Source organism: Apiospora aurea (assembly GCF_038362705.1).
Source record: "Apiospora aurea strain CBS 24483 chromosome Unknown utg000001l_segment0_segment0, whole genome shotgun sequence".
In the NCBI taxonomy this organism is placed as follows: domain Eukaryota; kingdom Fungi; phylum Ascomycota; class Sordariomycetes; order Amphisphaeriales; family Apiosporaceae; genus Apiospora; species Apiospora aurea.
In genome coordinates this window covers 2,720,551-2,740,637 of record NW_027117388.1, presented here as the reverse complement: position 1 = coordinate 2,740,637, position 20,087 = coordinate 2,720,551, and the positions used below count along the sequence as shown (strand labels likewise).

At 56.2% G+C, this 20,087-nt stretch overlaps 9 protein-coding genes across 9 annotated transcripts; 5 read left to right on the top strand and 4 right to left on the bottom strand.

The window, feature by feature from the left end:
- Nucleotides 1–209: 209 nt before the first annotated feature.
- Nucleotides 210–740, top strand: PG986_000858 (uncharacterized protein; the record flags this gene model as incomplete). Its single annotated transcript, XM_066837080.1, has 1 exon — nucleotides 210–740. The coding sequence occupies one exon, from the start codon at nucleotides 210–212 to the stop codon at nucleotides 738–740; it is 531 nt and encodes a 176-aa protein (XP_066705973.1).
- A 1,763-nt stretch (nucleotides 741–2,503) lies between these two features.
- Nucleotides 2,504–4,490, top strand: PG986_000857 (major facilitator superfamily transporter; the record flags this gene model as incomplete). Its single annotated transcript, XM_066837079.1, has 3 exons — nucleotides 2,504–2,921; nucleotides 2,984–3,376; nucleotides 3,418–4,490. 3 exons carry the CDS (start codon nucleotides 2,504–2,506, stop codon nucleotides 4,488–4,490), a joined length of 1,884 nt encoding a protein of 627 aa, XP_066705972.1.
- A 1,004-nt stretch (nucleotides 4,491–5,494) lies between these two features.
- On the top strand, nucleotides 5,495–6,437 carry PG986_000856 (uncharacterized protein; the record flags this gene model as incomplete). The annotated part of the gene is made up of 2 exons (XM_066837078.1): nucleotides 5,495–5,577; nucleotides 5,657–6,437. The coding sequence occupies 2 exons, from the start codon at nucleotides 5,495–5,497 to the stop codon at nucleotides 6,435–6,437; spliced, it is 864 nt and encodes a 287-aa protein (XP_066705971.1).
- Nucleotides 6,438–6,959: 522 nt separating this feature from the next.
- Nucleotides 6,960–7,389, bottom strand: PG986_000855 (uncharacterized protein; the record flags this gene model as incomplete). Its single annotated transcript, XM_066837077.1, has 3 exons — nucleotides 6,960–7,049; nucleotides 7,133–7,256; nucleotides 7,361–7,389. 3 exons carry the CDS (start codon nucleotides 7,387–7,389, stop codon nucleotides 6,960–6,962), a joined length of 243 nt encoding a protein of 80 aa, XP_066705970.1.
- Nucleotides 7,390–8,546: 1,157 nt separating this feature from the next.
- PG986_000854 (uncharacterized protein) lies at nucleotides 8,547–9,947 on the top strand (the record flags this gene model as incomplete). The annotated part of the gene is made up of 2 exons (XM_066837076.1): nucleotides 8,547–8,942; nucleotides 9,033–9,947. 2 exons carry the CDS (start codon nucleotides 8,547–8,549, stop codon nucleotides 9,945–9,947), a joined length of 1,311 nt encoding a protein of 436 aa, XP_066705969.1.
- Nucleotides 9,948–10,387: 440 nt separating this feature from the next.
- PG986_000853 (uncharacterized protein) lies at nucleotides 10,388–12,789 on the bottom strand (the record flags this gene model as incomplete). The annotated part of the gene is made up of 3 exons (XM_066837075.1): nucleotides 10,388–11,993; nucleotides 12,057–12,489; nucleotides 12,579–12,789. The coding sequence occupies 3 exons, from the start codon at nucleotides 12,787–12,789 to the stop codon at nucleotides 10,388–10,390; spliced, it is 2,250 nt and encodes a 749-aa protein (XP_066705968.1).
- A 1,326-nt stretch (nucleotides 12,790–14,115) lies between these two features.
- Nucleotides 14,116–15,920, top strand: PG986_000852 (Cytochrome P450 monooxygenase ATR2; the record flags this gene model as incomplete). The annotated part of the gene is made up of 6 exons (XM_066837074.1): nucleotides 14,116–14,365; nucleotides 14,412–14,500; nucleotides 14,552–14,639; nucleotides 14,694–15,362; nucleotides 15,419–15,683; nucleotides 15,734–15,920. The coding sequence occupies 6 exons, from the start codon at nucleotides 14,116–14,118 to the stop codon at nucleotides 15,918–15,920; spliced, it is 1,548 nt and encodes a 515-aa protein (XP_066705967.1).
- A 274-nt stretch (nucleotides 15,921–16,194) lies between these two features.
- PG986_000851 (uncharacterized protein) lies at nucleotides 16,195–16,950 on the bottom strand (the record flags this gene model as incomplete). The annotated part of the gene is made up of 1 exon (XM_066837073.1): nucleotides 16,195–16,950. One exon carries the CDS (start codon nucleotides 16,948–16,950, stop codon nucleotides 16,195–16,197), a length of 756 nt encoding a protein of 251 aa, XP_066705966.1.
- Nucleotides 16,951–18,042: 1,092 nt separating this feature from the next.
- On the bottom strand, nucleotides 18,043–19,802 carry PG986_000850 (carbohydrate esterase family 3 protein; the record flags this gene model as incomplete). Its single annotated transcript, XM_066837072.1, has 2 exons — nucleotides 18,043–18,495; nucleotides 18,561–19,802. 2 exons carry the CDS (start codon nucleotides 19,800–19,802, stop codon nucleotides 18,043–18,045), a joined length of 1,695 nt encoding a protein of 564 aa, XP_066705965.1.
- Nucleotides 19,803–20,087: the final 285 nt, after the last annotated feature.

The window sequence follows — 20,087 nt, the reverse complement described above, 5'->3', positions numbered from 1 at the left end:
GCTGGAGAACAATGCGTGTTTACTACTCAGGGGTTGTGACACCGTTTGACGATTGACAACGTACCCAACGTGGCAAACGGCTATAAATCCTAGAGGACTGCCCATTAAATTCTCGACTTACCACCTGGGCCTTCTGTTCGTATCCTCTTAACCAAAAACTTGAAGAGAAAAGGAAAAGTAAACATCTCTTTGGAATAAGAGCTAGAAACATGCTCGATAGATCCGCCTGCTCCCAGCATACCGTCTGGCTAGTGGTCCTAGTCACCGCGACCCTCACCAGCATCTTCCTTGGCTTCGCCGTCGCCATCTCCTCGTCGCCGTCCGCGCCCGCCCTGCACGCGACGTGCGCCACCAAGTCCGACCCGGTCTTCTGGCAGCGCCTCGCGCAGCTCTTCGTGCACCTGGCCCTGCTTGCGTGCCTGGTCTCGCCCGCCGTGCGTCCGCACACGCGCGACTGCGTCCGGCTCAGCGCCCCCGGCCGCGGCTGGTTCTTCGCCGCCGTCGGCCTCAGCGCGCTGGCCCGGGTGCTTTCGCTCGTGAGCTACGCCGCCGCGTGCGGGAACCCGGGCTGGACCGCCGCCTTGTTCATGGGGTGGATCGCCGACGTCACGCTCCTGGGCGCCGCGGCGCAGCTGGCCGGCGGGATCACGCGGTCGCGGAGGCGATCGAGTAGTTCCGGGACGTTTGCTATGGGTCCTATACGCACGCCTGCTCCTGCAGATGTAGGAACGCAGTCGTAGCAGCAGCAGCAGCAGCACTGATGGCTGCCGATGTGACACGCACCATGTCCAGGATATGAATAGGCTTGTTGTAAAAGGTAGATATAGGTTATACTTTTAGACGTAATACTCATCTGACGTGTTTTGGTCCATCATGCACCACCCTACTGGGTAAATTGCAGGACTTCGCATAATCCGAACAATGTATTCATTCTAATTATGTTGAAGGGGGAGGGGAAGGCGACAGAAATCGTTCGCCTGAACCTTTTTTAAATCACAACACCCGTCGACGAAAAAGGGGTGGGTAGCCGTGGTGAGTGGCGCGCAATTGAGTTAACTTAAAGACATGCCACACGAAAGTTGCAGAAACCATCGGCGCCTCCCTGCTTGGCACTCGTGAGGTTTAGCTAAGATCTGTGCTGAAGCTCGCCATCAAAGAGTGATGGGAACCGACACGTTTTGATATGATGCTACCTCCTTGGATAGAACGAACTTGCCCATTGAATCCCAGCAAGGTCTAGCCAGGTGATATCATCCGCGCAAGCATGGATTAGATGCGTGGTGCGGATCGGATGGGCAGACGATGCGCCAGAGAGCTTACATTAAGCTTCCTTGGGGCGCGGGAGGGCAAATGCAGGAACCGATGGCGTTGACAGGAATCAGGATGCCCAAATCCAACAACTGAGTTTGAGTTTATGCAATCCTGCCAAAGCAAGAACGCTTACCATTCGGGGTTGAGATGGAGGAACTGTAGTCAGCATGGCACAGACAACGATGGAGAGCTAGATGCCTCTCAGCCTGGGATGAGGGACAAGGTATCATGCGATGGTCACGAAAAGGGGCCACCGTAGGGAAAGCGTCGTTGGTAGAAGCAGGAATATACCACAAGATGGGTTACGTACCGCGCGACACCAGCCAAGGTGCACTTGCTAAACCTTGGAGAGAACCGGTGTTTTCCTGGTTGAGTACGGATCTCGTACAGAAATCAATTTCCTTCCTGGGCCCAATTGACTGCCGAGACGGGACGTGCATCTCCGCCGCGGAGGAGGCCAAAGCCTTCCTGTGAAGCAAACAATCTTTCCCAGCAACATCCCGCTCCTGCATAACGACACCTGTCGCCCCTGCAACCATGGCAACGCCTGTACCATGGGCAACATGAGCAACCCTGGCGGCACGAGCGATTACCACGCTCTCTTGAATGCTTACTGAAGAATAAAACCGCGTAACTTCAGATGGATCTGGACGGCAAAGGCCTGAAGGAGACTCGAGGTCACAGCCCCAAAGGCTGGGGGAATCCTGGCAAACCCAGGGAGACCCAGCTTTCATCAAAATTTGACGAACCGCCGTGAAAATCAAATTATTGTATGGTGATGAGAAGGTTACGGCGGATGCGGTGGATGTTGTGTATGGCTTTCGCCTACTTACCAACATGGAGGGAAGAACTGCTTCGCTTCCTTTCGCGCATGTCGGTAGCCTGGGGTATCATATCACCAGGGCGATGATGGAGCCTCCGTACTTGGTGCTGTTATTCCAGAGTTCTGGTGCAACTGTCCTGCGAGCATACCTGGAGGCTAAAGAGCAAAGCAAACAGGGATACGGGGGTCCGCAGTGAGATACCTTGCTGCTCGTATCGCTCAAGGACCCTGAGCGCAATCCTCGTTCTGTGGCATATAAAGTAAAGAGCGCATGCCTTCAAGTGAGTGAGCTCTGCAGGCCTTGCTCGTCAACCAACCACTCTTCCACTCTTTTTGAATCATCAGTTCCGGCGGCACAACACTACAAGCATGGCTTACCCTCGCGAATCGCACTGGAGCGCCAGCACCGACGACAACAGCCAGAGCGAGATATATGGAAATTTCGATCCATCCAGGGACAGAAGATACAACCACAGCTTGAGCATATACCCTGAGGACGAGTCGAACCCGGATATCGACACGATCCCCATCGGGTTGCCGGCCGTGCCGCATTTCCATCACGAGGAACACCCGTACTACCGGACTGGAAGTACCTGTCGGACATCGGGTAACAGAATATGGCAGCTTCCTCGGGAGGCTTCCATTGAACCGCTGGAGCTGAAGAGGCCCGTTGCCAACGACCAACCGAGATGGTCCGTGTTATCGGAGGAGCCCGGCGACGACGGCATGTCCAAACTGCACGAGTTCTTCTTCGTGACTACCGTATGCATGGCGCAGCTGTGTACTCGTAAGTATAGCATCCGAACGAAGCTCCGGAAGAAAACGAGACTGATGAAGCTTGTTTTGCAGAGGCCGGTCTGGGCCAGACCCTTGCCATCATTCACGTGATCGGATCGACCTGGGGCATCACCAACCCGTCCGAGCTGAGCTGGCTCATAGCCGGCTACACCTTGACCATCGGAACCTTTATCCTCATCGCGGGAAGGCTCGGCGATGTATACGGGTACAAGCGCGTATTCCTCTCCGGGTTCCTATGGTCGGCACTGTGGGCATGCCTTGCTGGCGCCGCCTACTATTCCGGGCCCGTCCTGTTCACCGTCTGCCGGGTCCTGCAAGGGATGGGTGCCGCCATGTGTCTCCCTAATGCCATTGCACTGCTAGGGACAGCGTATCCCCCGGGCCGAAAGAAGTCGTTGGTGTTTTCGGCGTTTGCGGCCATGGCTCCCTGCGGATCCATCATTGGTGCCGCGGGGGTAGTGCTTTTGCTTTGCTGTGGTGGCCAGTGGCATACTGGGCGTTCTCCTTTACCCTCTGCATCATTGCCACCATCGGCTACTATGCGATCCCTTCGGCTACCAATAAAACGGAACGACCGCACACCTTCCGGGGTTGGCTCGTCGAGCTCGATATTCCCGGTGCGACTGCCGGAGTATCGTCCCTGGTCCTCGTCAACTTCGCCTTCAACCAAGGGCACATATCTGGCTGGAACGAGCCCAGCATATGGGAGGCGCTGATTGTAGGCGGCGTTCTCATGTGCATCTTCATCATGATCGAGTGCCACTATGCCAAAAACCCGATCGTCCCCCTCAACGCCCTCTCGCCCCAGGTTTCGCTGATCTTGGGCGCCGTGGCCTGCGGTTGGGCTTGTTTCGGGATATGGTCCTTCTACACCTGGCAGTTCCTCCAGATCATCAAAGGCCTGTCCCCGCTCCTGACGACGGGGTGGATGAGTCCGATAGTGGCCATGGGAATCTTTGCGTCCATGACGACCGGCATGGCCCTCCACAAGCTGGGCCCGCCTGTCGCGATGCTCATTTCGATGCTGGCCTTTACGGTATCTACCGCACTCATAGCCACCGTCCCCGAAGACCAAACCTACTGGGGCCAGACGTTCGTAGGCATGCTGGTAATCTCCTGGGGCATGGACATGAGTTTCCCGGCCGCGACCCTGCTCCTGTCGAACTCGGTCAGCAAGAAGCACCAGGGGATCGCGGCCAGTCTGGTTGCGACTGTGATCAACTACAGCATGTCGATTGGGATAGGCATCGGCGGCACTGTCGAGGCGCAGGTGACGAGGGGCGCCGTCACCAAGGAGCGGGTGCTGAGTGGATACAGAGCGGCGCTCCTGACAGGGGTTGGACTGGCGGGAACGGGCGCCGTCATCTGCATAGCGCTGATAGTGGGGACCAAGCTGCCAGCAGTCATCGAGAGACAGAGGACCAAGAGGAGCGAGGCGGCCACGATGAAGAGGGAGAAGGAGATGGCGACGCCTTGCTACAGCTGTCAAAGCTGCCGACAGGGCGGCAGCACGAGAATGGGAAGCCAGGCTGGGTCGTCCGTGGCGTGGGCTAGCTAGCCAAGTTGGGCCCGGGAGTTGCCTACCTCAGGCGGCTGAACATCCTACCTATTTCCTAGTGGTTACCTACGTGTTTAGGTCCGTATAAGTAATTTTTAATAATATTATCATGATTTTGCCAACCAGCCACATCGTCCAAGTCTTTCCAATGGTTCTAGAAATCACATGTGAATATAAGCAAGTAGATTGGCCGCGTGGAGTGGTACCGGGAAGACGCGTCTGGATGGTGGCGGTGGAAAGGTTCAACTTGTCAGGCGGCCCGGACAGTAGCCCGGCCCCGAACCTACTGCTACCTGCCTAAATGCCATGGACTTATCTGAACGTGCGCAATCGATTGAAAAGCGGCGGATGGCAATTTGGAGGTTTGGAGGATATTGGGGATATTGGAGGAGATAAGTATCCGTAATTGGACTGGAATGGCGTCTTCAAGATGGACGAGATCGGGCAGGACTCTGACGCCGGTCAAGGTGGACTAGCACAGCCACCGCGGTTTGCGACGAAGAGTCGCAACTGATGATGGCGGGCGACACGACGGCAAACCCCTCCCCCCAATTGGAGATGAATCCACTTTTTGGGGAGGCAGCCACAGGCTAGCAGGTGCCCGCGAAAAAGGGGAGAGGGAAATGACGTGGTTGTCTTTCAAATGTTTGCCCCTCTTTGCGACAGGGCCATGCCAAGCATCACAGCCCGTAGCAGGCTGGCAGGCAGTCCTGGTCCCGTCACCAAAGCAAGGTTATGGGCGACCGTTCCCATGTACTTCAAACATGTAGCAATTTAGGTAGAGGAAGGAACGAGCGCATTCCACTATGCTGCATTGAATAATGGATACATAAGGAAGCAGGTAGCTGGCCTTTGTCAATAAAACAAAAACAACCAAACCCCCTCCCATCATCAGTCTTGTCTTCTCTCCACCACATACCTACTCTTTTCCACAACCCCCAACCGACCCCTACATACTACCTACCCGCTTCTCAATCAATCAAGCATACACAAACACTCCCAAGATGGCGCCCAACACCACTGTCAATGTCCGCAACATCTCTTCGAGCACCTCGGAGAAGGAGATTAAGGACTTCTTTGCCTTCTGGTAAGTTCCCACTGCTGCACTTGACACTCGGCTTTTTGCCGCGATCTCAGCGCCAGCCTACTAACGTGCGCCCTCACAGCGGCAAGATCACCGACCTCAAGGTCACCACCGATGCCAACGGCACGCAAGACGCCACCGTCATCTTCGAGAAGGAGACTGCCGCCAAGACCGCGCAGCTCCTGAACAACACCCAGCTCGGTGGCTCGCAGATCGAGGTCATTGCCGAGGACGCCAAGAACGACGACACCGCCTACGCCTCCAACGCCGACCGCGACAGCGACGAGATCACGCAAGAAGAGAAGCCCCGCAGCCGCATCCTGGCCGAGTACCTCGCCCACGGCTACGTCGTCGGCGATGCCGCCCTCCAGCGCGGTATCGAGCTCGACCAGAAGCACGGCGTCACCAACCGCTTCATGACGACGCTCCAGAACCTCGACAACAAGTACCACGCCACCGAGAAGGCCAAGGCCACCGACCAGTCCTACGGCATCACCCAGCGCGCCAGCAACCTCTTCTTCGGCCTCGGCTCGTACTTTGAGAAGGCCAGCAACACCCCCACCGGCAAGAAGCTGGTCGACTTCTACACCGTCAGCTCGCGCCAGGTGCAGGACATCCACGCCGAGGCCCGCCGCCTGGCGGACCTCAAGAAGGAGAACCACGGAGGCAGCGCCTACAAGGCGTCCGGCCTCGAGCGCGTCTTCGGCAAGGAGCAACCTGCCGCCGAGGGTTCCAGCACCACAGGTGCCACCGACTCTACCGGTGTCCCCCAGCCCGGCCCCAAGGCTGGCACCACGGAGTCGACTCCTCTGGACCCTACCGGGCCTCTTCCTACCAAGGAGCCCGGTTCCGAGAAGGCATAAGCGAGCGATGGAGGGTAGTGGTTCCTGTTTACCTACATTAGTTTAGTTGCCTTGATTCCCACGACGTTCTGCAATGAGATTACGATTGGTCTAAATTTTATACCATCTCCAAATCATTTTCCGTGACAGTATGCCAAGTGATGTGTCTTGGAGATAGATCTTCAGCCTCTGATTTTGATTTTTCTTCATTAATGATGTGACGGGCACTCAGCGTAAACGCGGATATGATTTCAGACATCAGAAAGTCGTACACAATTGAACATGTATATCTTGAAACTCAGTTCAACGTGTACATGGCTGGGGCTAGTTTGAGTAACTTCACATGATTGGGAGATGCATTTTGAATGAAGTCGAAAACTTCTATTATTGATCATGGGAATCTAGGTGTACAGGCTTGAGTGTCCTGTGTAGTCATAAACATCGTGATCGTAGCGATGTGCCATGTATTCTATCAGAATGGCCATTGTCCTCCCCTCTCATACACTATTTCGGTTGTTTTTGTCTATCCGCCACTTCGGCGGTTTAGGATGACTTGGCTTGAGGCTCGGTAGTCTTGCTGAACTTGGCATCAACGGCGTCATCGAGAGCGCCCTTGGGGTTGGAAGAAAGACCCTGCAGAGAAAACGTTTAGTATTTGGAAATTCACTGCTACGAGGGACGAAGGGAAATATGTGTGACGGTGGTCCTCAACGTACCTTGAGCTGGTCGTTCATCTCGTTCTTCTTGTTACCGGAGTCGACCTGGTCGGTACCCTTGCCGGAGCCGGGGGCATCCTGCTGCTGGCGGCCGGACTGGGCCTCGGGGGAGGGGACTGGCGGCCTTCTTGAGCAGACATGGTGATGTGATGTGGTAGGTTTGTTGGGTTTGGTGGGCTATTTGGTTGATGGTTAGCTGCTGAACGAATACGTCAAGAGACAAGAGACCGAATAATGTCGGTCAAGTCCAGAGGCATGACTTACAGTTGGTTGGTAGAGGAGTGAGTGTAGAGTGTTGAGTTGTTTGATGGAAGTGGTTTAGTATGGAATGACGAGAACGAAGGAGAGAGACCCGGGTTAAATAAGGGCATTCGGATAGAGCAAAACGGGTTCTTTCTGTACAGCTACGCAGCTAGCTACCTGCCACCTACTAGTCGGATCCTGTCCCTCCTGCCCCTCTTCTTCCTTCTTCTCCGGCTCGGCAGGGCAAAGCAAATCAAGGCGGCCGTAACGCGCTTAATCCGTGGGTGTGCAACCTGCGGCAGCTCGTTTCCCATAAAAAAGGACCCTCGAGATCGCAAATTGACATCAGATCGAGCGCTCATGAAGTCATGGGCTCCATCCGCTGCAGCTGCAGGGAGGGCCGTGGAGGGACTTCGGCCCCATACGTCATACAAGGTTGCGAGCTTGCCAGCACTGTTATCGGTGATAAGGTTGTGGGGACTGGCCAATGCAGGTACTGGTCCGGAGCATCCACCCCGAAGCTGGTGCAGCAAGCCACAGCGGCGCATGCATCGCTGTCTTCCGACGAGCCACAAGCCACAATACTACTAGCTCCTGCCACCTGCCTGCTTGAATGGAGGCTGGTGAGCTCATTTCCAACCAACCCCGCATCGCCCAGCCCAGCAAGCAATGGGGTGCCCATGCGACCACTCAACGCGTCCGCGCTGTCAGGACCAGCCAGCGAATGGCGCGAAACGAGGGGTGTATCAACAACGGCAGGCACAATACACCAGGCAGACAGCAGTGAGGCTGTTTATCGTACGAGCCATGCAGCCTCGAGTGAGCGAGCATGTGAGGCTTTAGCCACTGATTGATTGCATGACTGTCATCTTCTCGTCCCTCAACGCTGTTTTTGGTTCATGATATACGCTCTATACATCACAGTGATTAACCTAGTTCCATGCACACACAACTAGAGTACCAAACCCAACCCAATCGTGCGCGTGGTGTGATAGGATACATCAATAGCCCCGAATCCCAGCCGCATCCAATTGTCAACGAGGTTAGATTGAAAACCACAGGACCGGCAAGCTCGGTTCCCTATCCAGCTCGCTCCCTTCAGGGCTGTCGTCCGCACTGCCAGCATATTCAACATCCACAACCACTTCCTGCATTCCTTTCCTCCGCCGCCATGCCCGACATCAACTCCATCCCGGCGTCTCCCTACGCCACCCCTCGCCGCACGTCTACCACGCAGCCACAACAAGCAGCATCATTAGCATCATCAGCGTCACAGGCGCAGCAACAGCACACGGGCGCCCCCGCGTCAACATCGCCAGCACTCAACATCCTACCCTCCAACCAGCAGACCTACCACCAGAGAACATCCTCTACGTCTCTGCCCTCTCCACCTCTACCCGCTCCCTCGTCAAATCCAGCAGCTCTGCCCATGGCCATGCCACCGCCTCCAGCACCAGCGACGGCGCGACAAGACCCGGCCGAGACGGGTCCTGGTCCCATCCGTCACCCGCGCCCCTTGACCGCCGCTGAACTACACCAACAGCTGGAACAGGAGCAAGAGTTACTGGTACGTTCATGGCGATGCTAATATACAACCCTAGTACCCACTATCTGCTCCCACGAATGAGTTGAACTGACAGTACCCGCTCCTCCACAGGTCAACCGACTCACTCGAGACCTCACCATCCTGCGTGCGCAACAGAACTCATCCGTCGTCTCCAACACCTCCTCGACCTCCGCCTCCGCATCAGTAGACCAGACCCCGACCTCGTTCGTGGACACCCACCTGATGTCCGGCCCCGGCTTCCCCCTCCCCACCACGAGCTCCGACCGGCGCCACCAGCGGACGAGCTCTAGCACGAGCACGCGCAGTCTCAGCCACGCCGCCGCCGCCGGCTCGGTCACGGGCCCGCTGTCCGCCGTGCACTCGACGGGCGGCGGCGCCTCGGCCCTCGAGGCCGCCCGCAACCCCAACCGCAGCAGCGCCATGTCCATGTCCCGCCAGAACAGCACCACGTCGCACCGCAGCGCCTCCCGCAATCACTCGCCGAACCCCTTCTCGCGGCACGACTCCGACTACGTCGGCTCCTTCACCAGCGCCAGCGGCGGCTACTTCCCGCGCCGGCAGATCTCCACCCATGGCAGCGTGGCCGCGACGCCCGGGTCGGAGCTGTCCCCAGGACTGATGCCGGCCACCCTACGCTACGAAGAGACGGCGCACTACCGCCAGGAGCTCGAGACGGCCAAGCGCGAAAACGAGAACCTCAAGCGCCGGATCAAGGAGCTGGAAAAGGTGGTCCGAGAACGACGGGCCAGCGATGCCTCGGTCGGTGGACGGGTCAGGAGCGAGAGTGTGAGCACAACAACTAGCGGTGTCGGCGGCGCGACTGGCGTGGGCGGAGGCGGCACGGGCATCGCTGGCGGGCGAGGTAGAGCCCCCGGGGGCGCGGGCATGGAGCGGGCTTTCAGCAGCATGAGCGTCGCCGGCAGCGTCGGGGTTGGCGTGCCGGAAGAGGAGCTCCGCGTTGGCGAGAGCGCTGCTAGTCAAGGCCTCGGCCAAGAAGGCAAATGAACGGGAGGTCGTCCCGCACGTCAGACGTGCGACCCAGGGGCCTGAGACGCAAGTGATCCGTCGAACGCAGACATAGATTAGCGTACCCTTGTGAAATGATGGGTGGGTGTATGTAGACGCTCGCGGCCTTTGTTTCTTTTGCAGTTGCATGAGAGCAATATTCTACTTATCGAGCCGGAGTATGGTTGATTTGGGAACACTGGCGTACGCAGACAGCTATGAATAAAAATGACAACAGCATGATAGCACCAATGGGTTCATGTACACGCTTTCAGAAGAGTGCTTGCTGTTTTTCTCTCTTTGGAACCGTGCCCTTTCGAGTCAGTCCCCCCTGCTATAGAGCTGATATATACATATATACACTTATAATATAGATACGTCTGTGAGTACACATAGCAAACACCCAATATTCCCGAAACAGGTGAGGTTCGCCGCATGTACTATTGGCCCGCCGCCCCTTTGTACTCGTCCCCAATCCAGTCCGAGGTCTGCACCTCCGCTTCGGGCTCGAAGCCGACCAGGATCCGCCAGGCCAACTTGGCCGCGTCGTCGCACTGCCTCGCCTGCTCCGCCCGGCCGAGCGCCATGTTCGCATCGCGAGCGTGCCGGAGCGCCTTGGCCGCCTCGAACGTGGCGATGCCGACGGGTTCCTGGTCGAAAACGTCCCATTTTTTGCCCGATGTCGACGCCGTCTGCAAGAATCCAAAGTTCCTCAGGACCTGGGCGGCCCACTTCAGCGTCTTCGCGTGGTTCCTCATCGCGTGATACGCCGTCAGCAGCCACATGGTGGGCCAGACGAGGGCGAGGCGCGGCAGAGGACCGTAGACTTCTTCCTCATGCAGCTCTTCCAGCTTGCGCGTGAGCTTCTCCACCGTCCGCAGGGCCGAGTGTGGCGGCGGCGGCGGCGCGAGCGCATTTTTGCTATTGGCGGCCCTTTTCTTCATGTTCTCCTTTTCCTCTTGCTTCCGGATCATGGCCGAGATTGCCTCGAGTACTTCGTGCCGCTTCGCGTGCTGAGAGGCCGGGGACTTTGCCTCGGCCGCGCAGAGTCGGCACCCGCACGCGAAGCCCCACGATGCTAGGAACTGCCGGGCGCGGGCCTCGGGCAGGGCCCGCGGTGGTAGGTAGACGTGCGTGATCTCGTCCCCCGCGCGGATGGGCTCTGTCGCGACCGAGAGCAGGAGGTCCCCCAGGAACGCGCGGGAGCTGTTGGGCCAGCAGGCGTGGTTGGCGCGCGCGGCCCGCGGCCACATGCCCCGGGCCATGCCGTCGCGCTCCATGGACCAGTCCGGGCCCGCCGCGGCGGAGGAGTCGTGCGGGCCCATGAAGCAGTTGGCGCGGCGGATCGCTTCGAGTAGGAACACGTCGACCACGGGTGCGCCGTCGACCACGTTGAGCGAGCGCGCGTCGTCGTCGGTGCTGTTATTACTCCTTGCGTTGTAGGTGCCACTGTGCAGCTGTAATACCCCCCGGTGCAGGGACGGGTTCGAGGTGCAGGCCTCGACGAGCTTGACGTACAGCGCCGCGCCGTTGTGTTGGACGTTGTACTCGTTGGGGAGACAAACGGCCTTCTCACAGAAGATGAGCTCGCCGACTTTGATGTCGCGTGTCGCGAACAAGCCGCGGCCGTGGATGGCCGAGTCGCGCACCTCGGTCTTGCGCAGGAAACTCGCGGCGTCCAGGTGGACGTTTCGGCGGTTGACGGCCGCAGACAGTGCACGGAAGTCGAAGCGGCCTTGCTCTGCTTCAAGAAGTCGGGCCTGGCACCTGTCACGCTCCTTCTTGAGGACCGCTTCGGACGGGCTTTTCGCGATGCCCGATTCGAGATGCTGCAAGCTCTCCCCGAACCGCTGGAGCTGGTTGCACGACTTTGCAGCCACCAAAGATGCTCTCCAATCGTTCTTACTGCCGTTTCGTGACGCCAAGGCGTCGGCAATGGCGTCATCATAGCATTTCAGCGACAAATGAATCCGCGCCCTCTTGCCTAATACGCTCGTTATGGCGGCCTCGTCCCCTTTGGGCATTAGGTCCAATGCTCTGGTGTAACTGTAAACTTCGTAAGCGTCCGGAAATAGTTATCTCACCAGCAGGTTAATTCAGCTAACTTACCATCTCAAAGCCTCTGTGAAGTCACTGCCGATGAACGACATGTCCCCCTTTTTCACCCATGCAGCTGGCGTCGCCTCGCCATCCCTGTTGCTTGCTCTGCGAAAAGCCCCTGGTACCAACGGATGTCTATCATCTAATAATACGATGTCAGATGGATGATCGACGCAGATCATGAAATCGCCATCGCCGTTGAACTGGTAGTAAGGCTCCTTGATCGCCACGACGGAACCTTCCGGTAGAGCGGACAGAGTCGAGGCTTCGGTTTGATTGTAGATCGCCAGCTTATTCGCGTCGCCTCTCTCATCCTCCACGATGGCCACGACGCCAGCCCCTAGGTAACGTTCTGTGATCGTCCTCAGCACCAAGACCTTACCCTCATGGTGCATCTCCACAAGCAAGTCTTTCAGGTAGAGCTCAACAAAAGTTAGTACATCTGCCCTCGGTTACAGTACCCAGAACATGTATATATTCACCTTTTCGAGACCCAAGAGCGGCTCCGTTGAAGGCGGGTAGGCCAGAGACAGCGATATCTTCTTGACCGGTCTTGGCCCCTTGCTGTTTCCCCCAGCTTCGTCAACTCGGCATTGTGGACGAGTACAAGCTGTTCCCTGGAGACGTGGACAGGCGCCGGCTTTCCACCCAGGGCAGATGCCTTCCCGAGAAACGCAAGTGAGATGTTTGGGTCAAGGTCGAGTAAAGTCGCTTGCGCCCCCTCGCCATCGGTACGATCCATTGTTTCTCAATAGCTGCAACCCAAACCTAACGCTCAGCCGTTGGATGAAGAAATAATCAGACGATCGCAAAGAATGTGCGAACTCTTCTGAACCGCCCAGCTTGGAGGTGAAGTTTACTATACGGTATACACACTGGATAATGACACCTGTGCTTCAATTCTCCTGATGGCGGAAACATGCACCCTCGAGTATATTGCCGAACCGGGTATTGCTTCCATCCCCAACAGATCCAATCACATGCCAACCTGGGGTATCTACCCCCGCCATACCTCGGAGGGTGATCGTCCATCGACGTTTTTGAACGGGCTGGTGCACGTTTGAGATGCTGACGGTGCTACCCCAGAGTCATTGGCTACACCAGCACAGCCCCACCTGCAGCGCTCGCTTGCGTGCCGGCTTGACGATCAACATCGCCTGACGAGCCAGCCCCTTCGTGAAAGGCCAGTAGCATGATGGGAACAATTGGATGATCAGGTCAAGAACACCCCCATTCGTCCAAGTCGTGGCGTTGTGTTTGCGTGGTATGAGTATGCCAGAAGCAATGAACCGACCCTCCAGAGCCAACCAAATATCCAGCTAAATCCACTAACACCGGCTGTTGCACATCCGTCCGGCAGATAAACCAACTAGGTGCTGGTTTGTAATTGCTTTTGATGTGTGTGACACCCCCCCCTACGTAGTATATCGAGCCATATATATCCGTAGATCATAAACTAGTCGGCAAGGTGATTGGTTGAAAGTTGAAGATCCCCTGGCACAGCATTGCGGAGCGTTGCTTCCTAATTCCCATCCCTGCCTGGCGTGGCCCCGAGCCGCCCACATTTACATAATCTAGTGTCGAGTCCGAGATATCCGTTCGAGAATCTGACGATTATACGAAGATCTTCAAAAGTCTTATTCACGCCCCTTGTTGCCAAGATCATCCTGTCAGCTGGCGCTTTGTTGCTTGTCGGTATTGGACGGTAGGCATCCCTGGTCGCATACTTTGATTGGGTAAGTAATCCCTGTCCCATGCCGTTTTTTTATATTCGGTCTTTTACGGTATAGAAACAGCTGGTGGACAGCTGCGTCGAGAATCTTGGCAACAAAGGGGGATGGAAAAGACTTTGGAAGGGGACCTGCGTACTGAGACACTGCATAATTCGGGTTCGGGGTGTTCCATATTTCCCGATGGAATATCGTGGAGAACGAGAAAAGAGGTGGTTCCATTAAATAGAAATACCCGATGCCCCAGTCTGAATCCCCTGAACTGTGAAAGTCCTTCTAGTGACAACTTCGATACAGACGCAGTTTACGAGTTCAGTTCCCTCCCCCAACGTGTCGCCATGGAGATAGAACAGCTATCGCATGTCCTCTCAGACCGCCTCCCGGCGTTGGTCTCGGTAGCTCTCTTCACAATTGTGGTCTATGCGGTGTCCAGTCTTTGGAACGAAAAGAGCACCCTGCCCCTGCTTGGCGCGGGCTATGGTAATGCTGCACAACGCCGCAAGGAATATATGACGAATGCTGCGAAGCTGTACCAGAAGGGATATGAGATCTTCAGGCACCAGGCATATCGGATGACGACCCTGAATGGTAAGAAGCCAGAAACTACGTCATATAACTCGCTGACACGACGTAGGAGAGCGCATTGTCGTGCCTCTGGAAGCACTGGAAGAGTTGAGGGGCATGCCGGATAATGTTGTCAACAACATTATAGGACTGAGTAAAGTACGCCGTTCGGACCGTCCTGAGTAGCGAGCGATGCTGACTTTCCCCCAGGAAATCGAGACAAAATACACAAGTCTGGATGGCGAAAATTCCGCATTCGCGGCCCACATGGTCCGTTCCGACCTCACGAGAAGCCTGAGTGAGTATCCGTGGGTTCCTCTGGGCCCCAAGTTATGCTAAAGTGTCCTCGCAGATCGGATCAATCCCGAATTGGCCGCGGAGGTAGAGCGGACAGTCCGCGAGGAGCTGGGCCCTTGCGACGACTGGACTTCGCAAATGCCATTCAACCAGATTCTTCGTGTCGTGGCTATTGTATCAGGGCGCGTCTTCTTGGGACCCGATCTATGTCGACGCGAGGAATACATCTATGCCAGTACGATGTACACCGTCGACGTGTTCAGGGCCGTCAGTAAGATCAAGGCCTGGAACCAATATCTGAAGCCAATCGTGCAGTTCTTCATACCTGAGCTCAAAACCTTGTCTGAGCATCGCCGTAAGGCCAGAGCCTTCTTGGCCCCGGTCATTCAGGAAAGAAAAGAAGCGATGAGGAATGGTAGCGACCTCCCAGACGACATGCTCCAGTGGATGATGAACAAGGCCGAATCCTACGGAGTCAGTGATGCTCGCCTGGCGGAGTTGCAACTAGACCTCAGCATGGCTGCCATCCACACGACAACGATGGCCGTGGCCGACCTGCTATGCGACATTGTGATTCGGCCTGACACGGTCGATGAGCTCCGGGCCGAGATCAAGCAAGTACTAAAAAATCACGACGGGGTTCTAACGACCCAGGCACTTTATGAGATGAAGCTGCTAGACAGTGTGATGCGAGAATCGCAGCGATGGAACCCGATTTCTCAATGTAGGTTTCTGCCGCACCCCCAAGGTTGGAGTTGTTGCTGACAGTCGGATGCGCAGCCCGGTTCCCGCGCTACATCGCCAAGCCAGTCACGTTGAAAGACGGGACGCAGATCCCCGCTGGCATGTTTATCGAAACAGCAATAGGTCCGGTCAATCACGACCCCAAACTGTACCCCGAGCCAGGTGTTTTCGACCCGCATCGCTTCCACGATCTGCGCAATGCGACAAAGCCGGACCCCATCAACTATAAGACCCGGGAGCAGTACCAGTACGTGACGGTGACGAAGGAGAACATGGGCTTCGGCTATGGCAAACATGCTTGGTAAGTTGCCAGCACGGACAGCTCGGAGAGGCCTGCTAATGAGTGTGTAGCCCCGGTCGATTCTTTGCCGCAAACGAGATCAAACTGATCATGATCCACATTCTGCTTCGATATGACATGAGAATGCCGAATGGCGCGACGGAAAGGTATCCGCGTCTCATCCAAGGGTCCCACGAGGCCCCGGATCCTACAGTCCAGATTGAGTTCAAGCAAGTCCAATCAGCCGCCCAGGCATGAGCTTCTGCCGGATATTGCGCAGTCGCGTATTGTTTCCAGATGATGACGGGGAGAAGTTGTTGAGAACCCAAGAGGCAATAAGGGTCTGGAGGCTTGTGAGTACGTGTCTCCTTGAAAGTCAGAGGAGACTTCTGCCAGTCTGAAGTAGGTTCGAAAATGCGAGCAACGGTGCTGAGCGTGACCTGTCCGTCACGCAGGTCGTGCCGAGGGGGCAGGAGCTGGGGACCAGACCACAAAGAGATATATTAGCCATGATGCAAGTACAGTTAATCGATCAAGTTGCCGGCGCGTCGACCATGTCTCCAGCGTCTCCATGAACGTCAGTGGTTGCCTGTATCGGAGCTTCAAAGACAGCCGTAGTAAACGACGAGTTCTGTGACTCGGCGCTCTCAGCACCACGGACCCTGATGTGAGGATTCCTTCGCAGCCAATGCGCAACCCATTGCCTGCCGAGGCTCTTATCGGCCCCGTTCTTCTGCATTACCCTGTTGGCTAGGTCGTAGATCTCTTCCTTTGACGGAGGAAAGCCAAGTTCACATTGGGCGCCTGCCCATTGCGCCAGGAGCTGCTCCTGGTTCATCGTCAGCTTCGCCGTCTCTTTCTTCAAGACTCTGGGCTGGTGGCCCCGAATTCTCGCATTGAGTATGGTGAAAGGAACACCGAACTGCTTGGCAGCTTGGGAAGTTCCCGTACCGGCCTCTATGGCAAGCATGGCTTTGGCCACATCGTCTTCGGTCCAAGTGAAACGGGTGTAGACTCGTCGTCGCCCTCCGGGCTGATGGCTGATCAACGGGGGAGGGCTGGGACGATCTTCCCCCAGTCTGTCGGCCAGAGAGGTCTTGGGGACATTGAACAAGATGGCAGATTTTCGTAGTGACATGCCGTCGTGGCGTACGGCCTGGATAGCTCGCTGGACATCTTCGGCATTGTAAGACCGGTAGCGACGTTTACTTGTCGGGGTGGGGGGAGAAGGCTCAGCAGGCGCCTTCTTGGCGGGGGCTTCAGGCGAACCCTCCAAGTCCGCCTCCATGGAGTTGCCTTGGATTTGAGCAAAGTCTGGAGATAGCGCTCAGCGAATAAGAGCAAACAAGTCGAGCTTAGCCAATATGTCGTGATGGGTCTGTAGGTAGTCATCAGCTGTGACTTCGGACAGTTCCAGAATAAAAGAAGAGTGTCCGAATTTCTGAGTGCCCCCACTAAACCAGTTAGGCAGATGGCAGAGTCAGTCGGAAGCGGGGTGTGTGTAGCACACTCCACTGTACGTTCCGGGGTTCAACGTTACCTCCGCCCTTGGCTACAGGCCTGCCGCCCAGCAAACTGGTCCGCTCAAACAGGGTGCTTGACATGAAGATCCCAGGCATCTCGGCTGTTCTTTGACTTCAAACAACTGCCCAGCATTCATCAATCCGTTCGGAGGGCTCAATACCAACGTACAGTACGCGCCACAGAACTCGCTTGTTTCTTTCATCTAGTATTATGCTCGAGTCAGCCCTAACCGGTTTCCTATTTATGGAAATGCTTGTTTCTTCTGCCGGTCCAGTGTGCGTGCCGTCTTATTGGGGACTTTGATACAGGTGGCTTACTAGATCCCTACACCACCAAAGCCGAAGGAGCGGGCAGGGTGGTAGGGCTGACTTGTGAACCCTGACGCCCACGGCAGATTTGCTTCGTATGGCACCTGGTGGCTGCTTCCGTCATCCCATCCCCTACACAAGCGCCCGCATTCCATTCTGGTGGAAGCGACTGACGTGAGTAAGGTATTTCCAGGTTGGAGGGTGACGCGTGTGGTTTGGAAGCCTCTCGCCTGAAAGCCAAAGCTCTTGGGACCTTACCAAATCCTGGCGCGTGAGATTGAGTAAGTATTCTACCTATGCACTACTTTGAGCCAGTCACTCGAGGAATCACCAAACACTAAGACGCAGTGTTGCAAAACAGAGGTAAACCTTGAGTAATCTATATAAAAGGAGTATCATCATGATTGGAAGAGAGAAAACCCAATCAGTCGTCCGTGAAGACGTTTACTTCTAGTTGCTTGACGCATCCGCTTTCCTTCCACGCATCTCAAATATGGTGGTCAATGAAATCTCAATCGAGTAAGGGAACAGAAGACGGCCTTTGTGGCTCAAAGAGGCTCCTGGATATGGCCCCGGGCCTTCTTGACGGCGTCGTAGAAGAGGCCGCCAATGACCACGTAGCCCTCGTCGCCCGGGTGGATGCCATCCGGGCTGAGGTACCTGATGTCGAGCTCCTTGTCGATATCGGCCAGCGCCACCCGGCGCTTCTGCTTCTCGTAGCTCGCGAAGACGGCGCGGTACTGTTCGCTCAGATCGGCGACGCAGTCGGCGTCGTGGCGGCTCGGCAGCAGGGTTGACATGATGACGGTGACGCCCGGGATCGAGACGAAGATGTCGTCGATCAGCGAGGTGAGGCGCTTGCCCGCGCCGGCGGGGTCGACGTTGAAAAAGCAATCATTGGTGCCGGCGTTGAGGAGGACCACGTTGGGCTTCATGCCCTTGGCCTGGCTGAACTTTCCGTGCACTTGATCGACGGTGTAGGCCGGCCAACCCTCGTGGCTCTGTGAAGCAAAACCATATTAGTCTCATCGGCAGCAAAAGGATCGATGGTGGGGATACGACTTACGTTCTCGGCCATGGTGCCGTTCGCCCTGAAACCAACCATCTCAACTGACCATCCGTCGGAGACAAGGCGGTCGTGGGTTGTCTTTCGGTACCCGTTGCTGTCCGCGGACTGCAAGCCCAAGGTCATCGACGCGCCAAGGGGCATGATTCGGAGCTGCAAACCATTGCCTGCCTCAACAACTTGACTGTCCCTGGCGTTGATACCCTCGCCATTCACGACACGACTGCCATCAACCTGTCTTGCTTGGACACCGGCATCACTAATGACCCGAGATCCATCAACTTGTCTGGAGCTGACGCCTTCCGAATTTCCAACGCGAGAGCCATCAACCTGTCGGGCGTTGATGTCGGCTTCCGCAATAACCCGAGATCCGTCGACTTGTCTGGAGTGGACGCCTTCATTGTCTCCAACGCGAGACCCATCCACCTGTCTGGCACTAATGTTATCGCCGTCGGTGATGGAAGAGCCATCGACTTGCCGGGCATCGATGTCGGCCTCGGCAATGCGGGATCCATCTACTTGTCTAGAGTTGACTCCTTCGCCTTCGGTTACGCGAGATCCGTCCACTTGTCTAGTATCAAGGCTGTCATCAACCGCAATACGCGATCCGTCGACCTGTCGAGAACCAATGGTCGGCTCGCCCGAAACTCGAGAGCCATCGACCTGTCGAGAACCAATGGTCGGCTCGCCCGAAACTCGAGAGCCATCGACCTGTCGAGCATCGACGTTCGCCTCGGTAATAACTCGAGAGCCGTCAACTTGTCTGGAGCCGATGCTTTCGCCCTCCGCAACACGTGATCCGTCGACCTGTCGAGCGTTTATTTCGGCATCGGCAATGCGAGACCCATCAACTTGTCTGGAGTCGACGGTCGAGTCGATGATACGAGACCCATCAACCTGTCGGGAGTCGACTGTGGTATCAATGATGCGCGAGCCGTCGACTTGCCTGGCGTCGATGGCAACATCAGAAACTCGGGAACCGTCGACTTGCCTGGAATCGACTGTGGTATCAATGATACGCGAGCCATCGACCTGTCTGGAGTTTATGGTGGTATCAGGGATGCGAGAGCCATCAACTTGTCTGGAATCGACGGTGATATCAGAGAGTCGGGAACCGTCAACCTGTCTAGTGTTGACAGATGCATCGATAACACGAGACCCGTCGACCTGGGCTGCAACGAGGGGTGAAATGAGCGAGGAGGAGACGGCGAGGAGCCCAACAAGCTGAGTCAGTCGGGTCATGTTGAGTGTGTGTGATCACCACTCTATCTATCTTTCTCTCTCTCTCTCGTAAGAAGCCTTTTTGTATGAGGTGATATAAGATAGATTCTAGTGGGTGAGAGGTTATAGCTGATGGTCTGTTTGCTTGCCAACGAATTGGATCGGGGTGAGAAACGGACCCCTTTATAGAATAACCATCGGCACGGTGACTCCCGCTCTCTGCCTCTCATCAACCGGCCTGTGGACCCGAGGAGAGGAGTGTCCTACATTACTCCCACCCCCTTTCTACCACTTTCCTCTTTGCGG